Consider the following 16,999-nt stretch of genomic DNA (forward strand, 5'->3'; position numbering starts at 1 on the left):
TTCTCTTTGTTAACTTCCAAACCTATCTCTTTAGCAGTTTTGAAAAATATTTTAGCATTATTCTTAATTGTATTTATATCATCCCCTAATAAGTCTACATCATCTGCATATGCTAACAACTGAGTCATACCATTTAATTTTAGTCCTTCTTTAGTTTCTTTTACCTTCCTAACAGCATATTCTAAGGCAAAATTAAAGAGCAATGGAGATAATGCATCTCCTTGTTTTAACCCATCATGAATTGTAAATTAGCCAAGAGGCTACATAAACTAAATCAATCGATCAATCATTTGGGTATTCATACTTATTCATCGCGATTAGCCCAAAGTGTCGGTCCGAATACTCACCAAGACCTCATCAACAATTTGACGAGCCGATAGCCACAAGCACAGGAAATCAATTCAAAGAGGGGAAATATTGACACAAGAGTTCCACAGCGGTTTAAAATTTAAAATAATTAAAGTTTTACGTTTCGCGCAGACTGCAATTTAAGCTCGCAAAAGAAGTCCAGCACACGCAAGAAGCGAGTTGCGGGGTATTTGTTGTAGAATTAACATCGCCTGGTAATTGGGATTTTATGTACTCTACCTGTGAGCCAAAGCGTAATTTGAAGGTCTGGAGCGGAGGAGGGTCGGTTCGAGTGCAGAGGGGGGAGGGGAATGTAAGTGTAGTGCGGGCAGAGGGTTGGCTGATGTAATGGCCACATCTGTCATTGGAAGAGTGGCCTCTCTCCCTGGCCACTTCAGTTCTGGGTCTCATTTACCTAATTGAACGTCCCGTGTGAATTCGGGAAATTATGACCCATTTCGTTTCCGCAACTTAATGAACCAACAGCGAACCAGGATCGGAGAGAGAGGTAAATATGAGGCAAAAGGACGAGGGGACAAAGTTTCCCAGAGAACTGGGAATTGGGGAGTTTCGGGAGAAGAGTTAAAAGGCTTATAGTCTCTGCGATAATTGTGTAGAAGGTTTCATCTTTCCCGGTGCAAAGTCGTTTCAGGTCGTGCAGTCATCTCCCAAAGTTATTCCCAGATGCAAATTACTCATTTCCTTTTCACACACACACACACACACACACACACACACACACACACACACACACACACATGCTGTCTTCTTGCATAAGATCAGGGAAAAAAGAAACACTCTATTTATTTAGCTCGTCACGAAATGTAAAGATGTTTTAATAAGGATTCGAACATGGGCAGCATTTTGCTTTGTTCCTTCAGAATCAACAACAAGGAAGATCTTAATTTACACACACACGCACATACATACATATGAATTACTACGATATACGCACTTATTATATAATTACATCCAAAAATAAATCAATAAATATTTGAAAACACACAAGTATATTATTAGTTCGATTGAGTTTAAGTCCACTCTATGCACAGATATGCCAAACGGGACTGGACATACAGTTTAAAGTGTGATCCGAAACACTATGTGCCTCCACCAGGTATCAAACCCCGGATCCCTTGATTACAAGGCGGCGACGTTACCACTATGCCATCTGGGAGGCCCCATTTATATTATTCAATATACATAAAGGAATTCCTTCGTTAATTTTATATAATTCTATGGCATATTTATACAGTAGAAAAGCAATTGTATTCCAACTCGTCAAAAAGGCCAATTGATTACAAAATAGTTGAAATTGTTTTATTATGTTTACGTTTTTGCTTTCTATCAATATAAATGAATTAAATTTTATATTTATCTTAAATTCTTGTTTTACTTATATTGTGCAGAAATTGTTATTGGCGTAGATACGTTATGAAATACTCCCCACGAACACACACCATCCTTCGTTCTTTTTGTGTATTATCCTTAGCAAAGTAGGCTATATTTGAAATTGAAACTAATTGCTTGACATTGTTGTTGTAATAAAGGCTCCTCCCCCAAGAAGCATTTGGTAGGGGGATGTTTTTAGGACAAGATTGTTGGTGATGGGGGAAATTTCCCCACATGATTTCGCAACCAGACCAACATCCAGGACTGAACGAGTTCAAGAGGCAAAAGTGTGGATAATAATATAATGAATTAATTTGTCATATATTTTTTTATTTTAAATTAAGTTTGTACTCTATTCCATGACGAACTAACATGATACAAAAATACATGAACATTCACAACCATGGATGGATGAATGACAGGTGATTTCAATAATTTTGCCTATTAGATGCTAAAAAAATGGACATTTATATTGAACTATCTCCTATTAAGTTACACAGACATACGCACACTCAAGATATGTACAAGACACACTTTCATTTTATCACATTTTACATGAAATACACTATATACAGCTATTTATAGCATTTGTAAGAATTTATTTAAAAATAATTTTGTCCTTTCAGAGAAATATGTACAAGTTGGCAACCCTTACATAGGCATTGCCTCTTATTAGACAGTTCGAACACGCGTATACAATATAGAAAAATCACTGGAAGAATGAATGTCTTTTATGTTGCTTAACATATGTACATTTGTCACAGTCCTCAGTTGTCATATCAGTAATTATAATTTTTATTACAAATATTGTAATACAGTAGCTTAGTGTACTAAATCTTATTAACACTAAAAACTACCAATGGCTTAGGAACATTTAGTCTAGATTTTAGATGAGAGATACACTTTTCAAACATGACTGACTTATTTTCTTTGTTGATAAAGGAAATAAATTTACTTCTAGGTATTTCTAGCAAAAGATGGGGCTACAGTATAAGCGAATCAACTCTTTAGTGAGTCGCAGGTTCGAAAAAGTTTATGTAAATCATTTTCAGTCACTTATGACAGTTTTATTATGTTAATATGCAATGGAGATCTGTCTCCCAAGTTCCATTGTTTAACGTTTATCTACATGTGCCCAATATATGTACAATTATGACAACTTTGTTCAGGTATAAACGGAAATTGTTTGAAGAAACTCGCGAACAAACTTTAGGTCTCCTTTTCTTTGTATTCTATTCTCAAGAAGACTTCAACTCTTGAACAAGTTTCAAGCTACTTTGATCAACTCTTGAACGAGTTTTAATACTACTTAGAAATTCTTCAGTTATACTCAGGAAGACTTCAACTCCTGAATACGCTTCTACTTTGCTAGATATTTCCCACTTATGCTCAAGTATACATCAAATTTTGAAAGAATTGTTCAAGTGCTACCTAGATATTCCTCAGCTATTCTCAAGAACACATCAACCCTTGAAAAGGTTTCTGTCCTAGCTTATCTGATGTTACCCATATATGTTCCAGTAGACATCAACTCTTGATCAAGTTTCTTGCAAGTACTACTTTGCTGGATCGTATTCTATGCTCAAGAAGACAAACTTTTGAAGGAGTTAAGGAGTGCAACCTAGATATTCCTCAGTTATGTCCAAGACACCAACTTTTCAAGTTTCATGACACACTGCTTGTGTTACTCAGCTATACTCAAGAAGAAATCAAATTTTGAACAAGTTTCAGTGAAACCTAGATATTCCTCAGCTATGCTCAGGAAGACTTCAACTCTTGAACACGTTTCATGCTACCTTGCTAGATGTTGCCCAGATATGCTCAAGAAGACATAACTTATGAACGATTTTTATTGCAACCTAGATATTCCTCGGCTATGTTCAAGACACCAACTCTTTAAGTTTTATGACACACTGCTTGATGTTACCCAGTTCAAGAAGACTAAGACATAATCTTTGAACGAGTTTCAGTGGAACCTAGATATTCCTCAGCTAGTTCAAGAAAACCAGCTCTTGAAGTTTCATGACACACTACTAGATGTTACCCAGTAATGCTCAAGAAGACAAACTTTCGAACGATTCTTTATTGCAACCTTGATATTCCTCAGCTATGATCAACTCTTGAAAGTGTCTCAATGCTAGATAATAACCAGTTTTCTAGCAATGTTGAAGAAGATATCCAGCACCCCATTACAGTCTCTTGCATCAATGAATAGAGTTCATTCACAGCCCTTTGTTTCATTGTCAGTCCATGAGGTGTAGAAAGAGTACATCCATACCCGCTAATATGGAAGTTGACAAGTAACCCTGACGTACTAACTGTCAAGATGATAGGTTAGTATGGTCGCCAGACACTTTTCTGAGAGAAGTTCTGCATATTTGCACTAGAGAGTGTGGAAGACAGTATTGCCATTGCAGAACTTGTGGTGGTGTGTGTAGTTTCTGTCCTTGTACTGCTTCCGTTCGTAGTTGCACTGTTCAAGGAACCGTTCGAAGCCACGGGTAGACTAGATTTGGCAGACGTTGAGGTGGGGCTTGCAAAACTTTGGAGGAGGGAAGCGGGTTTGACTTGCTGAAAGGCCGATTTCACGTCGACCTCCTGATCCGCAAACGTGGTGACTTTGCTGCAACCTGCGCCGCTCAGCAGTTGCGATTGGATGAGAGGCGAGGTCGGCAACTTCGCTGCCACGGAGGCTGAGTGCTCCCTAGAGGTACCCAGTCCGCCCATGAACGCAGGGTCGTGCCCAAGCGGCGGGAGGTGACCGAGGTGAATGTCTTTGGCTGCCGAAGAACTCGATGTCCTGGGTGTTCCGCAGAGTAGGCTTCCGGCGAGACCAAGAGACGAGCTAGGTCCCGACGAAGGCCCAACGCAGGACCCTATCATCAGAGCTGACTTGTCGGCGACCAGTTCCGGGTTCGACACCGGGCTCAGGCCGAGAGCCAGGCCGTTGCTCCTGGCGGAGGCTTCGCTCGCGGCTGCAGCGGCGTGGTAGGAGAGCATGGAAGCGGTGTGAGCGGGAGAGGGGAGATACGTTGAGAAGGCTGCGGCTCCGTTTTGGGCAAGGTACAGTTCTGGGCGTCTCGTGTCGTCAGTTGGCAATGCTCCACCGACACCTGAAAGAAAATGATAATTCCCATTAGTACTATTAACAGTAAGAACTCTAGCAAGAATTTTATAATTTTGTATACCGTATTTTACCGCCATATTCGTCGCACCCTATTCTTTTTCAGTCCAAAAAGTTGGTTTATAATCTTCCATCGTGTAATCCTCGCATAATTTTCGGACACAGATTAAATTTTGTTAGTCCATACTTCAAAACGCTGCTGTAATATATTTTATCAAGTGCAATGTTTCAACTATAATGCACAAATTAGTATCAACTGACGTGTTGACTTTTCTTTTCAGACCGCTATAGAAATTATGATTGTCGATTTAGACTACTCAATTTTAACGCATATTAACGAGAATTCCGTGCATCCTATAATCTTGCACCAGACAGTTTTCCAAGCAATACATAATTATAATTTTCAAGTACCGGTAATATAGGCCCTATACATATTTTTAAAAAAGCTTCACGTAATGGTCGCACCTCACTTTTTTGCGAAAGACGATTATGCGGTGAAATACGATACTTTCTAATTTTATTCCCTGCTTCTTCTCTAACTTTCTTTCTTCATCCTTCTGTTCCTATCTCTTTGATTCACCCTTCCTTCCTGTCTCCCTTTCTATCTCTGAGAGAGATTGAGACGTAGAGATGATAGAGAAGAGAGAGAGATATATATTTTTATCGATTGCAAACATCTGACAAAACTCCACTGTAAAAAAAAAGCAATAATTTTGCAGTGAAATAGTAGGCAAATAGGACGTACCGTATAATTACAGTAGTTTCATCGTAAAAAACACTAACTACAGAAACAAGAACAAGCAGCGTCATAAACGCTACACAATAAATGCCTCAGCGTTCTTAGAGTTTGATTTGTTTGTGTGCAGTGCCTCCAGTGGTAGAAACTTGAAGCAGCTGCTACTTTAATTACATGTTTTTTAACAGTTTTGTTTCAAGCTGCACCCCTCACGATAACAATAAACATTTTACAACAGCTCTGCACTGTTACAAAGTAACCGTGTAAAATGTAGAATATTTTACACTTAAAATTTCACAGTGTGCCGTTCGATTTACATAAATGAGACGCAATTTTCTTTTTTTTTTAATTTTAATATTGTATCGTGCATAGCCATAAATTACAGTTGCATGAATTAAATTAATATTTAATATCAGGATTACTAAAATTACATTAATTAGTCACAATACTATTAGACCGTCATTCCTGCATTCGACCTTTTAAAATGTGTAATGCATCTTTAATTGTTTGTCGTCATGTACTGTTCGGAATTTAGAAATTGGGTTCCGTGTTGCTTTATTCATGTTGAAAACACTGTACACTGTAAAACGTTGATTGCAGAAATTAGATCTAAGAACCTCAATTACCGGAATCTTCCAGCTACAGTATAAAAACTGACCATGACTTTTTTTTATGGACCATTTCAGTACGGACTCAGTTTTTTAGAAATGTTTATTATCTATCTTTATGCATGATAAATATTCAAAGGCATGAGTTTACAATACCGAACAACTCCATACACAGCAATTCGGAACCATCTTTCTTTCGCAATTCGTTAATGGTCTTCCTTCCTTTACGCACAACAATCTGGCTACCTTGAATATTGACGTCAGACGAGGAATACCTACGAGGTTAGGTTAGGTTCCATTAGCATAAATGCAAAGAAAAATTAATATTTTCGCTAAGAGAACTATACCTTGTCTTGCATAACATGTAAAAGCTCTCTCCCGTGACGTCAGAACACAAGGTTGCTAAAGTGTTGTGCGATAAGTGACACCCATTCGGGTAAAATGGCGTGTTCCGTGGAGCTACTGTTCTTATGGTAGGGTTACGTTACGTTAAGAAACATCGTTTATTTCTTTTTTTCTCGATTTCCATACTCGACCGCGAATTATTACATGCAGATTCGTGATTAGGAGTTCACATTTAGTGAGTAGGCGAAATTTCATAGAAATTGAAGAGTGGTCCGGTATTGTAAACTCGTTCCATAATATTGTACATTTTACAGTGACTTGTAGCAGTGTACGCTGTAAAAAGTTGGCTGTAGAAATGATGGTATAAGACTGTCAATTTCCACTGCCAACTATCCACCGTAAAAATAGCAATGACCCGTTTTGAAGTATTTATGGTGAGTACATATTACCCTAATTAATGTAATTCTAATGGTTTAGTTTTGACAGAAATGTCTGTGGGCCACGCAACTGCAATTTATATACATGATGAAATATTCAAATATAAATGAGAAAAAAAAGGTGTAAGTTAACAGTCTTTGAAATTTTAACGGTACAATACTATCAATTTTACGGTGTTATCACTGTAAAGTTAAGGACATTTTTTACAGTGTAAAGTAAAGAGTAGCTAGCTGTTTGTGAGAGTTGTATCCTGTCTTCCAGGATGACCTAGGCTTTGATTGTGGATGGGAGGGAGACACGTAGAATGTACTGCAAGCAGAGCTAGACTTCACGAAAGCCTTTGCGGAAAAAAAAATCCTCTCATATGTCCGTATTGTTTCCTTGCCCGGAGGCAAAAATGATACAAGACCAGGGGATGCAAATAAAATGGAAACATGGCTGTTTGCTCGTCCTTTTTTTGCTTTATGCTCCGTTCTCCAAGGGCTAATCCGATTTGCGAGCAGATGAGGGTTCTGGGAAGAGGGTGAGCATTGTAGGAAGCCTGTTCTCCCCCGCCAACCACCCCCAAAATGGACCACGCTCTCTCTTCCCTCCCCCTTGTGTGTGAGTCATCAAATGTGGGTTGCACGGATCAGATCTTACGCCTTGCGGCTCCCGAACCGAACCATCTAGGTTTCCACAGTTGCACCGCGAACCAAAATGGCGACCGTTCTTTGTCGATGGTGGTTTCGGTTTTGTCAGACTGCGAGGTTTCTGCAAGATGGACAGCCAGTGCTGTAGTTCCAAAATTTTCGTAGGGTGTATACGTTAAGTTTCGTGAAACGTTTAGGGGAAACCGTGCTTCCATTAAATATATGGATGAAATCATGTAACTTCTACAGTAATGCCATTGATGCTAGAATACTGATGATGATGATTAGGGCCTGGATAGTTATGCACTTAAATACCTAAAATATGCAAATAAACATGCACCTGATGATTTACTATAGCATGTATACTGCAATCAAAACTTCCATATCACATTTTTCCTTTACCCAATTGGTATTATTATATATTTATTTCAGGCTGGGTGAACTCCAAAACCGCTTTATGTAGGGACAAGACCTGAAAACTCCCGACCTCAGAAATCAAATTGACTTGCATATAAAATGTAATTATCTTAAACATTTTATTTGCGGTAAATTTATAAATGTAACGAATAGTATTTTAAGGGTTCAACTCGTTCGAAGTTTTCTAACAAAACATTTCATAACTTTACAAACTCTATTCTTAGGTTCGAGAATTATTAGGACTTTCAACTCGCAGTTATTCACATCAAATGTTACAAGTAGTGAATTTTTCAACAAAACTACTTCAGAAATAGATTTGTTGATTTACTATGAAAGTTTACACATTCTGGAGCAATTTTGAGAAAACCGGACGTTGGTAGATTCTACCGTTCCCGAGATATATCAAAACAAAGAAATCCAATATGGCGGACTATTTCTCATATATTAAGTGGTATAACAATTAACTCTACTAGATCTCTTGCTTTGATCAAAAAGTAAATGATTCGGGACATTCGCCGTACTGTCATAGAGAGACACTTTTTTTGGTGCTATCCTCAATTTGCAGACACATTTTATGGTGCATCTCTCATAAAAATAGATTAAAACTGATATCGTTTTAAAGATTATAAATTAGGCTACAACTTTTACTCCAAACAATTAGGAAATTTGTCATTTAATTTGTTCGAAAGTTACAAGGCAAAAACTTTGAAAAGTGCTACAGAACAAACAACAGCTACAAAACATACGTTTTTGCACAAAAACCAACACCCACTCCCTCACATGGTATGTCTGATCATGTCACAAGGCCAGGGCCGGCCCTATGTGGTTGCGGGGCTTATAACCCAAGTTCTTCAGAGGTCTGAAAAATCAGTTCCTTAATCTGAATGACATGTGTCCTGACATGTATAATGATAATCACAATATAAGCATTATTACAATTAATAAACAATCAATTTTATATTTCCTGCTCTTATCAATTAATATTAATAAGCAGAACATGTTGAAGGTTAAACTATTGTTTCCTTTCATTTCCGATGTGCCGCCTTCATTATATTGAATTGCAAAATTGGGTGTATTCAATATAAAAATATTATTTTTCTAAGTGGAAATTTTACTTATATCTAATAATATTCTCTATCGTATTTCCTCTATTCTTTAAACACCTTATTCAATTTACACGCTGTAGTGAATTTACATTGTTTCATATAAAATTATATTTTCACTTCATGATTTTACGAATAGTGGATATTAAATATTTTTTCCTTTACAATACTTTAGGGGGGTTTGCATTTAGCACTCTGGTTTTTCCAGTTCTACACTGCCTTTATTTGAAAAAAAAATTATCAAAATTTCGGAGGGGGCTGTAGCCTCATCAGACCCTCCCCCTCTGCGTACGCCAGTGGTCTCGGTCTTATCTTTTTTATAGAGACGTCTGCTTTGTTTATAAATTGTTTATACTGTTTCGAAATATTTTTTTTCCTATTCATCTGAAGGCAATCCCAGTTAACATCCAATTCTCGTGAGAGATACTTTGAATTCCAACCATAAGATGGCACTAATTCTTAAAAAAAAAACGGGCTTGTTTTTCATGCAAAATTCTGACAAGCATGTAGTATTTGAGATTAAAATACAAGCAAAAGTATATAACAATCGTATTGACTTAAATCTTTGTAACTTCAACAATTGACAACTAAAAAAAATTGTGATTTGAGTGTAATTTCTGCTAATATACGTTAAATAACGTGCTGACATAGATAGCAGTGCTTATGCATGTTTCTGTGCGAGTATTTTTCATGTAGACAAAATATGCGCAATATGTACCTAAATATGTAGTACAAATCGTTGAATCATGTAAACGATATGTAGACCAAGTATATTAAAATATCTAAATTTGCGTGTTCTTATTTGTGTGCTGTTTTTAGGTTCCCTGCAGTAAAAAATGTAATTAAACTACATTAATTTCTTAATACTGTTAAATTTTAAGAAGTAATTTTGATTTAAGAAAATTGTAATGTGCTAAATTACAGTGGCAACAGTGTTGAGTACAGCGTTGCCAGGTACTTTTTTTTTACCGCGAAAGATGCATTCAAATTTCTACAATGTTAAAGAATACTCTCATTAAATGAACGAAGGTTGGTTGTCAGGCAAGAAATAAAATGTACATTTAATGCAACAATACATTATTTCTTCAGGAAATAAAAGTACTTCTGTTGCAGTGCATACCATGGTAATGCATGACATTACATTTTTGAGTGATTTTTTTCTTGGTTTTGGTTTCTGATTTTTGGAGAAACGAAAGTTTGAATGTATGTCCCACAATTATAGTTCCTTACTCAATGAAAGGCCAGAAAGATGGTCCAAATCACTGGCGTACGCAGGATTTTTTTCGGGAGTGGCTGGAATTGTAAAGGTGGATAGTACATGGCTTCATTTTTGGTGGGGGTATAATAAAATATTTCGTATATTTGGAGGTTTTCAGTCTATGAAAATTGTACTCAAAGACAAAAATGGTAATCAGGGGGCACTTTAAATGGAGTTTGCATCTACACATTTCCATTTTTTTTAGTTCGTAACGTATTTTCATTTCAAAATTTTTATTTTTCTCAAAATTTCGAGAGGGGCTGTAACCCCATCAGCCCCCTCTGCCTACGCCACTGGCCCAAATACTTCATTTTATGTAAAAATAAGTAATGTAAACGGGAAATATGTAATGAAAGTTCAAAATATGTTAAAATATGTAACATGAAATTCATACATATGGTTCCTAACATCGTAATTAGTCTACATTTGTTATTTTTGCATGCCATTACAGGGAAAAATATGTAATTTCATAAAATTCCGGGCTCTACATATTACATTAGCAATTTGTAGACAGGCCTATCGTTATTATTCATGCACATCACTAGTGATGAAACAAATGAAAGCAAATTTTTAAATATTATAGATCTACATGAATTTTTTTGCAGAAAACGAAAAAGAACCGGTGTCAACTTATCGCTATGACACAATCACCAAACGAATAAGACGAATGGTTGATGTGTTCATTTGATGAGCTCAAGTTTTTACTGTGTATGCCTTGGACTCAAAAATACATTTTTCATTGTGTGAGTGAATGCAGTAGATTAATAAGGTGCTGCTTTAGTGACAAAGACATTTTAGCTATGATATTCCAAAATCTGAAAAAATTACATTGCCTAGAATTATTTATGGAGCATTCAAATAAATCTTCGTGCGATAAGCTTTGGTTGTTGTCTGTTAATAGTTATCTGTGATAGTTTGGTGGTACCGTAAGCCTATTTTCTGTCACCGATATCTAACCAATAGTGAAAGAAAACCATACTATTAGAACTTACAGTATTCTACCGTTAAAATTTTACAATCTGCTTGTAAATTTACAAAAAAGACAGACTTCTGTTTGTGTGTATATTAGTTTATATTTGCAAATAGATGTATTTAGCATACAGAGCAATTACAGGTATTGTTGTAAAGAAATACAACATAAAATTATATTATCGTGATTGGTTTCTGAAATTATGTGATGATACGTTGACGTGAATCAAATATCAAAAATGCTGTCTGCGAATTAAAGGGGAAAAAAAACACTTTACAAATGTTAAATTTTTTATCGTTCATCACGTACCCTGATAAGCGAATCTCCACAACTTATCCTGGCCGGAGATCTCAAACCTGCACAGAAGAAGAATGTGTGTGTGTAACTTTAAATAAACTACACTGTGTTAGAAGATTCCGTACAGTTTACAATATGCTACCGTTAAAATTTTAACGGTCTGTTAATTTACAAAAACGGGAATCGACCGTTGTTTAGTTAAATTTGAGTAATTTATCTTGCACAAAGAGATTGGTAATGATTATAAATTGCAATTTCTAGCATCATAAATATATTTTCAAAAACTGAATCGCTAATTATATGGATTACATTAATTATATAATGGCCGTTCATGCTTCATGGGTAATTTTTTCACGGTTGTTTACGGTTTAGACCGTCATTTTTTATATACAGTGCGCCGCCTTTAGATATAATATAACAATAAGCTTTCTATATAAACGCTACATAAATATTTATTTCAATTTGGAAAACTTGTTTCAATTTTTAGGCGGGCGCGTGGAGATATGGTAGACATATGTACATTATCCCCATATCGTCAACATAATCAAGATGTAACGACAAGCGAAGGGGGTGGGGGGCTTATAGAAATTGGGTCCCTTTTCTATCCTTTGTTTTGGGCCCTGCCGTCATTATTATTATTAACAGTTTTGTTAATACTTCACTTCCACTTGACTGACATGTTGTTTTGTCGGTAACTGCTTGGAATATTAAGCAGTCACAACACTCATATGGTATATGCAGTGGAACCTTGATTTTACGTTTTTTAGGGGACTAAGGCAAAAAAAATATGGGAAATGTAAAATCCGGAAACGTAAAATTGCGGTTGCACTGTATTCAAGCCTGCAGTACAACATTGAGCTACACAAGAAAAACTTGCAAATTTAAAGTATTTTTAAAATTTTTAATTTGTGTAAAGATAGAAAATGGTTATAAGTTGCAATTATGTGCACCAGAAATATATTTTTAAGAACGGCTTCATTAAAATTACAATAATTATGAATAACTTAATATTTTTAGAAAGGGTATTGGATGGCTGCGGAAATTAATGGTTCAGTGAATACTTTACGGGACACGAAAAATAGTTAAAACCAGTGCGGCATTAGGTCTGTCTAAATGTAAAACAAAAGAAAGGTGATTGAAATGTTATCATGGTGTTAAAACGTCGAAACGCCTGCTAGTTTTTAACAGCTCGCACCCTTTCTAATAGAGTTGTTAGCAACTGTCTTGTACATCTGAATTAATCCAGCGAGGGACCGTTGTTCTGCTCCAATTTGCATAAGCATACAGCCCCTGTTACCTACGGAGCATCGTTTTTTTTTTAAATATTGTCGGCGAGAAACTGAGAGGGAAGGGGGGGATGCAGAGTGTATCTCTCAAACAGACGGTGGAACAAGAGATGTTCCCGCCATTTTTGCGGGAAACCGCATCCCACGGGAACATGCGAAGGTCCCGTCAGTTGCACGGCAGTTATTGCTGTCTTGTCCCACGTACTCATACGAAAAAAAAAACATGTTTTCCCCCTGCATTGAGTTTCCATGTTAGTCGCGACACAAGCTCCCTGTCAAGAAGTTTAACGTACATTGTGATGTTGTCAGCGATAAAAATTCAATTTGAAGCAGTCTCACCGTGCTTCAACAATGCCAGAACTCCAACAATGAGCTGTTAATAAAGTGGACGATTGTTATGTTTTTCCGTGCTGGAATTCTCTTGAGTTTGAAAGCTTAACGGCAGTGGTGTTGTGATGTGCATGTTATTTAGGTTTCAAATGATATTGATGCAATTATAAAATGTATAAAGCTTATTAACAGTATACTAGTGTGTTCGGATGATTATGTTCACGTTATCAACATCACATCCAATATATATAAAGCCCCAATCCCACCACTGACTCACTGACATAAATGTTCTCCATGAAGGAAGCCCCGGAGGCGAAAAATGCCCGATTACGACCCCCCATGAAATTGTCCCAAAAGGCCGAGAAAATTAAAAAATCGCTCACTTTGCCCTTCCTTAAGGGTGAAAATGCCCTTTTCTCACGTCCTTAGCAACCGTTGCCACGGAATTTTTTTGCAGCACACATTGTTTCCTTCAATTCTTAATTGTCTAGCTACATTATATTTCTCACAGATGAATGAACTCATGACTTTAAAAAGGTGCCTGAAACAAGGGTGACAACTACATAATGAGGAGTTTCAGCCCAGATACAATTACGTATATATTGTTATACTCAATGCGTAAATATCTACATCGTGCTTGTTTTAAATGTTTAGGGGGTATAATGACATGCAATTCCTTAGAGCTTGCCGTGCCTTTTGTTGTCCATGGAAACGGACGTTGCTAGGGAACATAAAAAAAGTTTATATTCACCCCGAAAACTACTGTAAGGGAATTATGCTAGACTCTTCGAATTTCAAAATGCGAGCATCAGAATTTATTACAGAAGCAAGGTAGGCAAAAGAGGGGAATGACGGAAAACAGTTATTATCCAATTACGTTCAAAAATGTGAAAATGACAAAAGAAGTAAATACAACATTTTCAATTTAGTGTCGCAAATTAATTCGTAAATTCAAAACATCCAACTAATTATCTTGAAACGGTTATTACTTACTCAGTTCATTATTAAGAAAATAGACAATAATAGTTTGAATATTTGTACCTTATTAGAGCCCATACACACATAAAGTTACTTTCTAAACTTTTCAAACTTATACATATGTTCCCCATCATCCAATACAACATGCAAACATTTTCAAAGTCATTAAGATCTATGAAGAACCCCATCTTTAACATGATTGCGACCACAACGTGGCCGAAGGTCACGCATGCGAGCGTACAAGACGTGGCCAAAGGCCACGTCGAAAGTGCGCGAGTCACTATATAGCCTCACATAACTCTCAACATGCACAAAGCATTATACAAATTCTGTGCCACATTTCCTTGCACATTATTTCATGTTTAAGAACAGTTTTGTTTACATCCACAGACATCAATTCGAATTTTTGCCCATTTCATTTTTATATCTTTATAATTTCAATTTGTATCATTTTCTACGTTGTTTTATCCTGACACATCTCTGAGAGCGACGTTAGCTCTCGAAAGCTCGGAAGCCTATCCGGAAATCACCTGGTTGATTGCCCGAGAAAACCTCTTCGTGATGTCTACTGTATTTTCTGCTGTGTAGATTGGTATAAATGTACTGTAAATAGAGGGTATCTGTAATTGAGCACTGTAAATAGCAATATTAGCTACCTACAAGTCTGTAGAGCTATTTTATTTTCGTGACGAACATCTCTCGATATGTGTATGCAAACCTTCGGTGAGAGTCCATCGTGAGACGTCACGGCAGACTCCTCCCACAAACGCTTTTTGAGCTTCAGATGCATGCGCAGAAGGCTATAACTCATATTATGGCACTAATTTCTGCGCAGCAGGTTCAATTCTAGCCTCGCTAACAAGCATCGTGAATGTAACCACATTTGGTATGAACTTGAAAGTGTTCTAGTGAAATAATCAAGCGAAAGCTATGCCTTACCTTTCATGATGCTGCTACACATTCCAGGCAACTTGCAGGCAAACTCAGGTCTCCTGAAGTAGTCCCAGTTGTACGTCATGTAGGCAGCGTCCAGCCACTGGGGGGGCATCATGGCGAAGGGGCCAAACGCCCCTGGGTGTTGTCCTGGCAGAAGATGAAAACCTGGTGAAGAACATGTCATAATCCCAATGAATATTTTACCGTGACTCTAGGCCACAGTGTATGTTGCATAGCATCAGACAAGATATGAAACAATGTGATGAAAAGGTTACATGCAAAATAACACAGTAAAACCTCGTTAATTCGGACTAATGGGGGATAAGTTGATCGGTTTAAGGAAAGTCCGGATTAAGTGAAATAACCTACAAGAACAGTAGAAAGTGCATAAAAACTCCGTTTATAGCAACAAAACACGTTTATTATGGTGTATTTAAAGAGCATAGACCTAAATACACTATACAGTACAGAACAAAGACTGCGGGAAACAGAATTTTATCAATGGTTGACAGTCTTTTCTTTGAGAAATTTTCTTGTTGACTTTTAGCCACATTTAAAACCTTGCATTCTGTCTTTTTTTTTTTTTTTGCCTGTCCGGATTAAGCGAAGTCCGGCTTATGGGGGTACGGATTAACGATGTTTTACTGTACTCAATTCCTTTTGCGCTCCAGAAATTCATCTTATCCTAGTTCATAGGCATACCTGCACGACAGAACGGTTAATTCGGTTGCCTACACACATGGAAAAGTACGGTAAATGCATCGGTTGAAACAAAAAAAATTGATAAAATATGTAACATAGACGAAATGTTTAAGTGCGTCATCGAGAAAGATGCATTAAAAACGCATCAATTGATGGACGTAGACATACAAGAATCCATAAGAAGAAAAAAAATGTGTGGTTGAGTCAATGGAAGTTATAGAATTGACAACAATTAACATTTCAAAAACCTATCGCAACAATATAAGTGAATTTGTGCGTAAGATGCAGATAAGATATAATTAAGTACCCGTATAGCCTATCGGTTACATCCTAAATGGACATCCAACTTTTTTATAATCTGTTACGGGAACATTTGACATATTATGTATACTGTGGACAAACTTAAACTCGGACTTTATACTCGTCACACTCTTGTTGGCATGGCAACACATGCCCTTGCGATGTTGCCAACTCTTCCGAGTACACCTACGTGGAAAGGAGAGTGGTGCTCAGTGGAGAATTCACTTTGCTATGATAATTTCTGACGCCGAAAACCTAGCGCCAATCTATGTTTCTCTCTACATTAGGGATGTCCAAATCAGGATTTCAGATATCCGAAATATCCTTTATCCGAATGGGTGCATTATCCGGACAGTTTTATCGTTTATCCGTTTTACGGGCTATCCATATATTTCTGTAGCCTATTCGTCATACAGACAGAAAACTAAATGCATCATATCGATTGATGCACGAGAATTCTTCGATTGATGCACTAAAGTATGTTATGGCTTCTTCAAAGAATCAGATTCACATTTGATGCATTTGGGTGCATTTTTGTATGTTGTGAAAGAAACATCAAAGTGCATCATTTGATTCAAGTGAGTATTTCTTTCAGTCGAGATGCACTTCAATGCATCAGTTGATATGTTTTGATGCACCTTGATGCGTTTTCATGCACCAGAATGCATCTTATTTGATGATGCACTTAAATGTTTCGTCTGAGCTACATAAACTCTGTAGCTCAGACCAAACGTTTAAGTGCATCATCCAAAAAGATGCATGAAGGAGCATAAAGGAACATCAACTGATGCATTGAAGT

At 36.9% G+C, this 16,999-nt stretch overlaps 1 protein-coding gene across 1 annotated transcript in view; it reads right to left on the bottom strand.

Moving 5' to 3' along the window:
- Nucleotides 1–4,074: 4,074 nt before the first annotated feature.
- Nucleotides 4,075–16,999, bottom strand: part of run (segmentation protein runt) — a 38,418-nt gene continuing 25,493 nt past the window's right edge. Inside the window, exons 3-4 of the mRNA XM_083133361.1 lie at nt 15,202–15,363; nt 4,075–4,853 (exon numbers count right to left, since the gene is read on the bottom strand). Coding sequence (XP_082989487.1) covers nt 4,075–4,853; nt 15,202–15,363 — 941 coding nt within the window. The remainder of the gene's footprint in view (nt 4,854–15,201; nt 15,364–16,999) is intronic.

Source organism: Lepisma saccharinum, chromosome 13 (genome assembly GCF_977018435.1).
Source record: "Lepisma saccharinum chromosome 13, izLepSacc3.1, whole genome shotgun sequence".
In the NCBI taxonomy this organism is placed as follows: Eukaryota; Metazoa; Arthropoda; class Insecta; order Zygentoma; family Lepismatidae; genus Lepisma; species Lepisma saccharinum.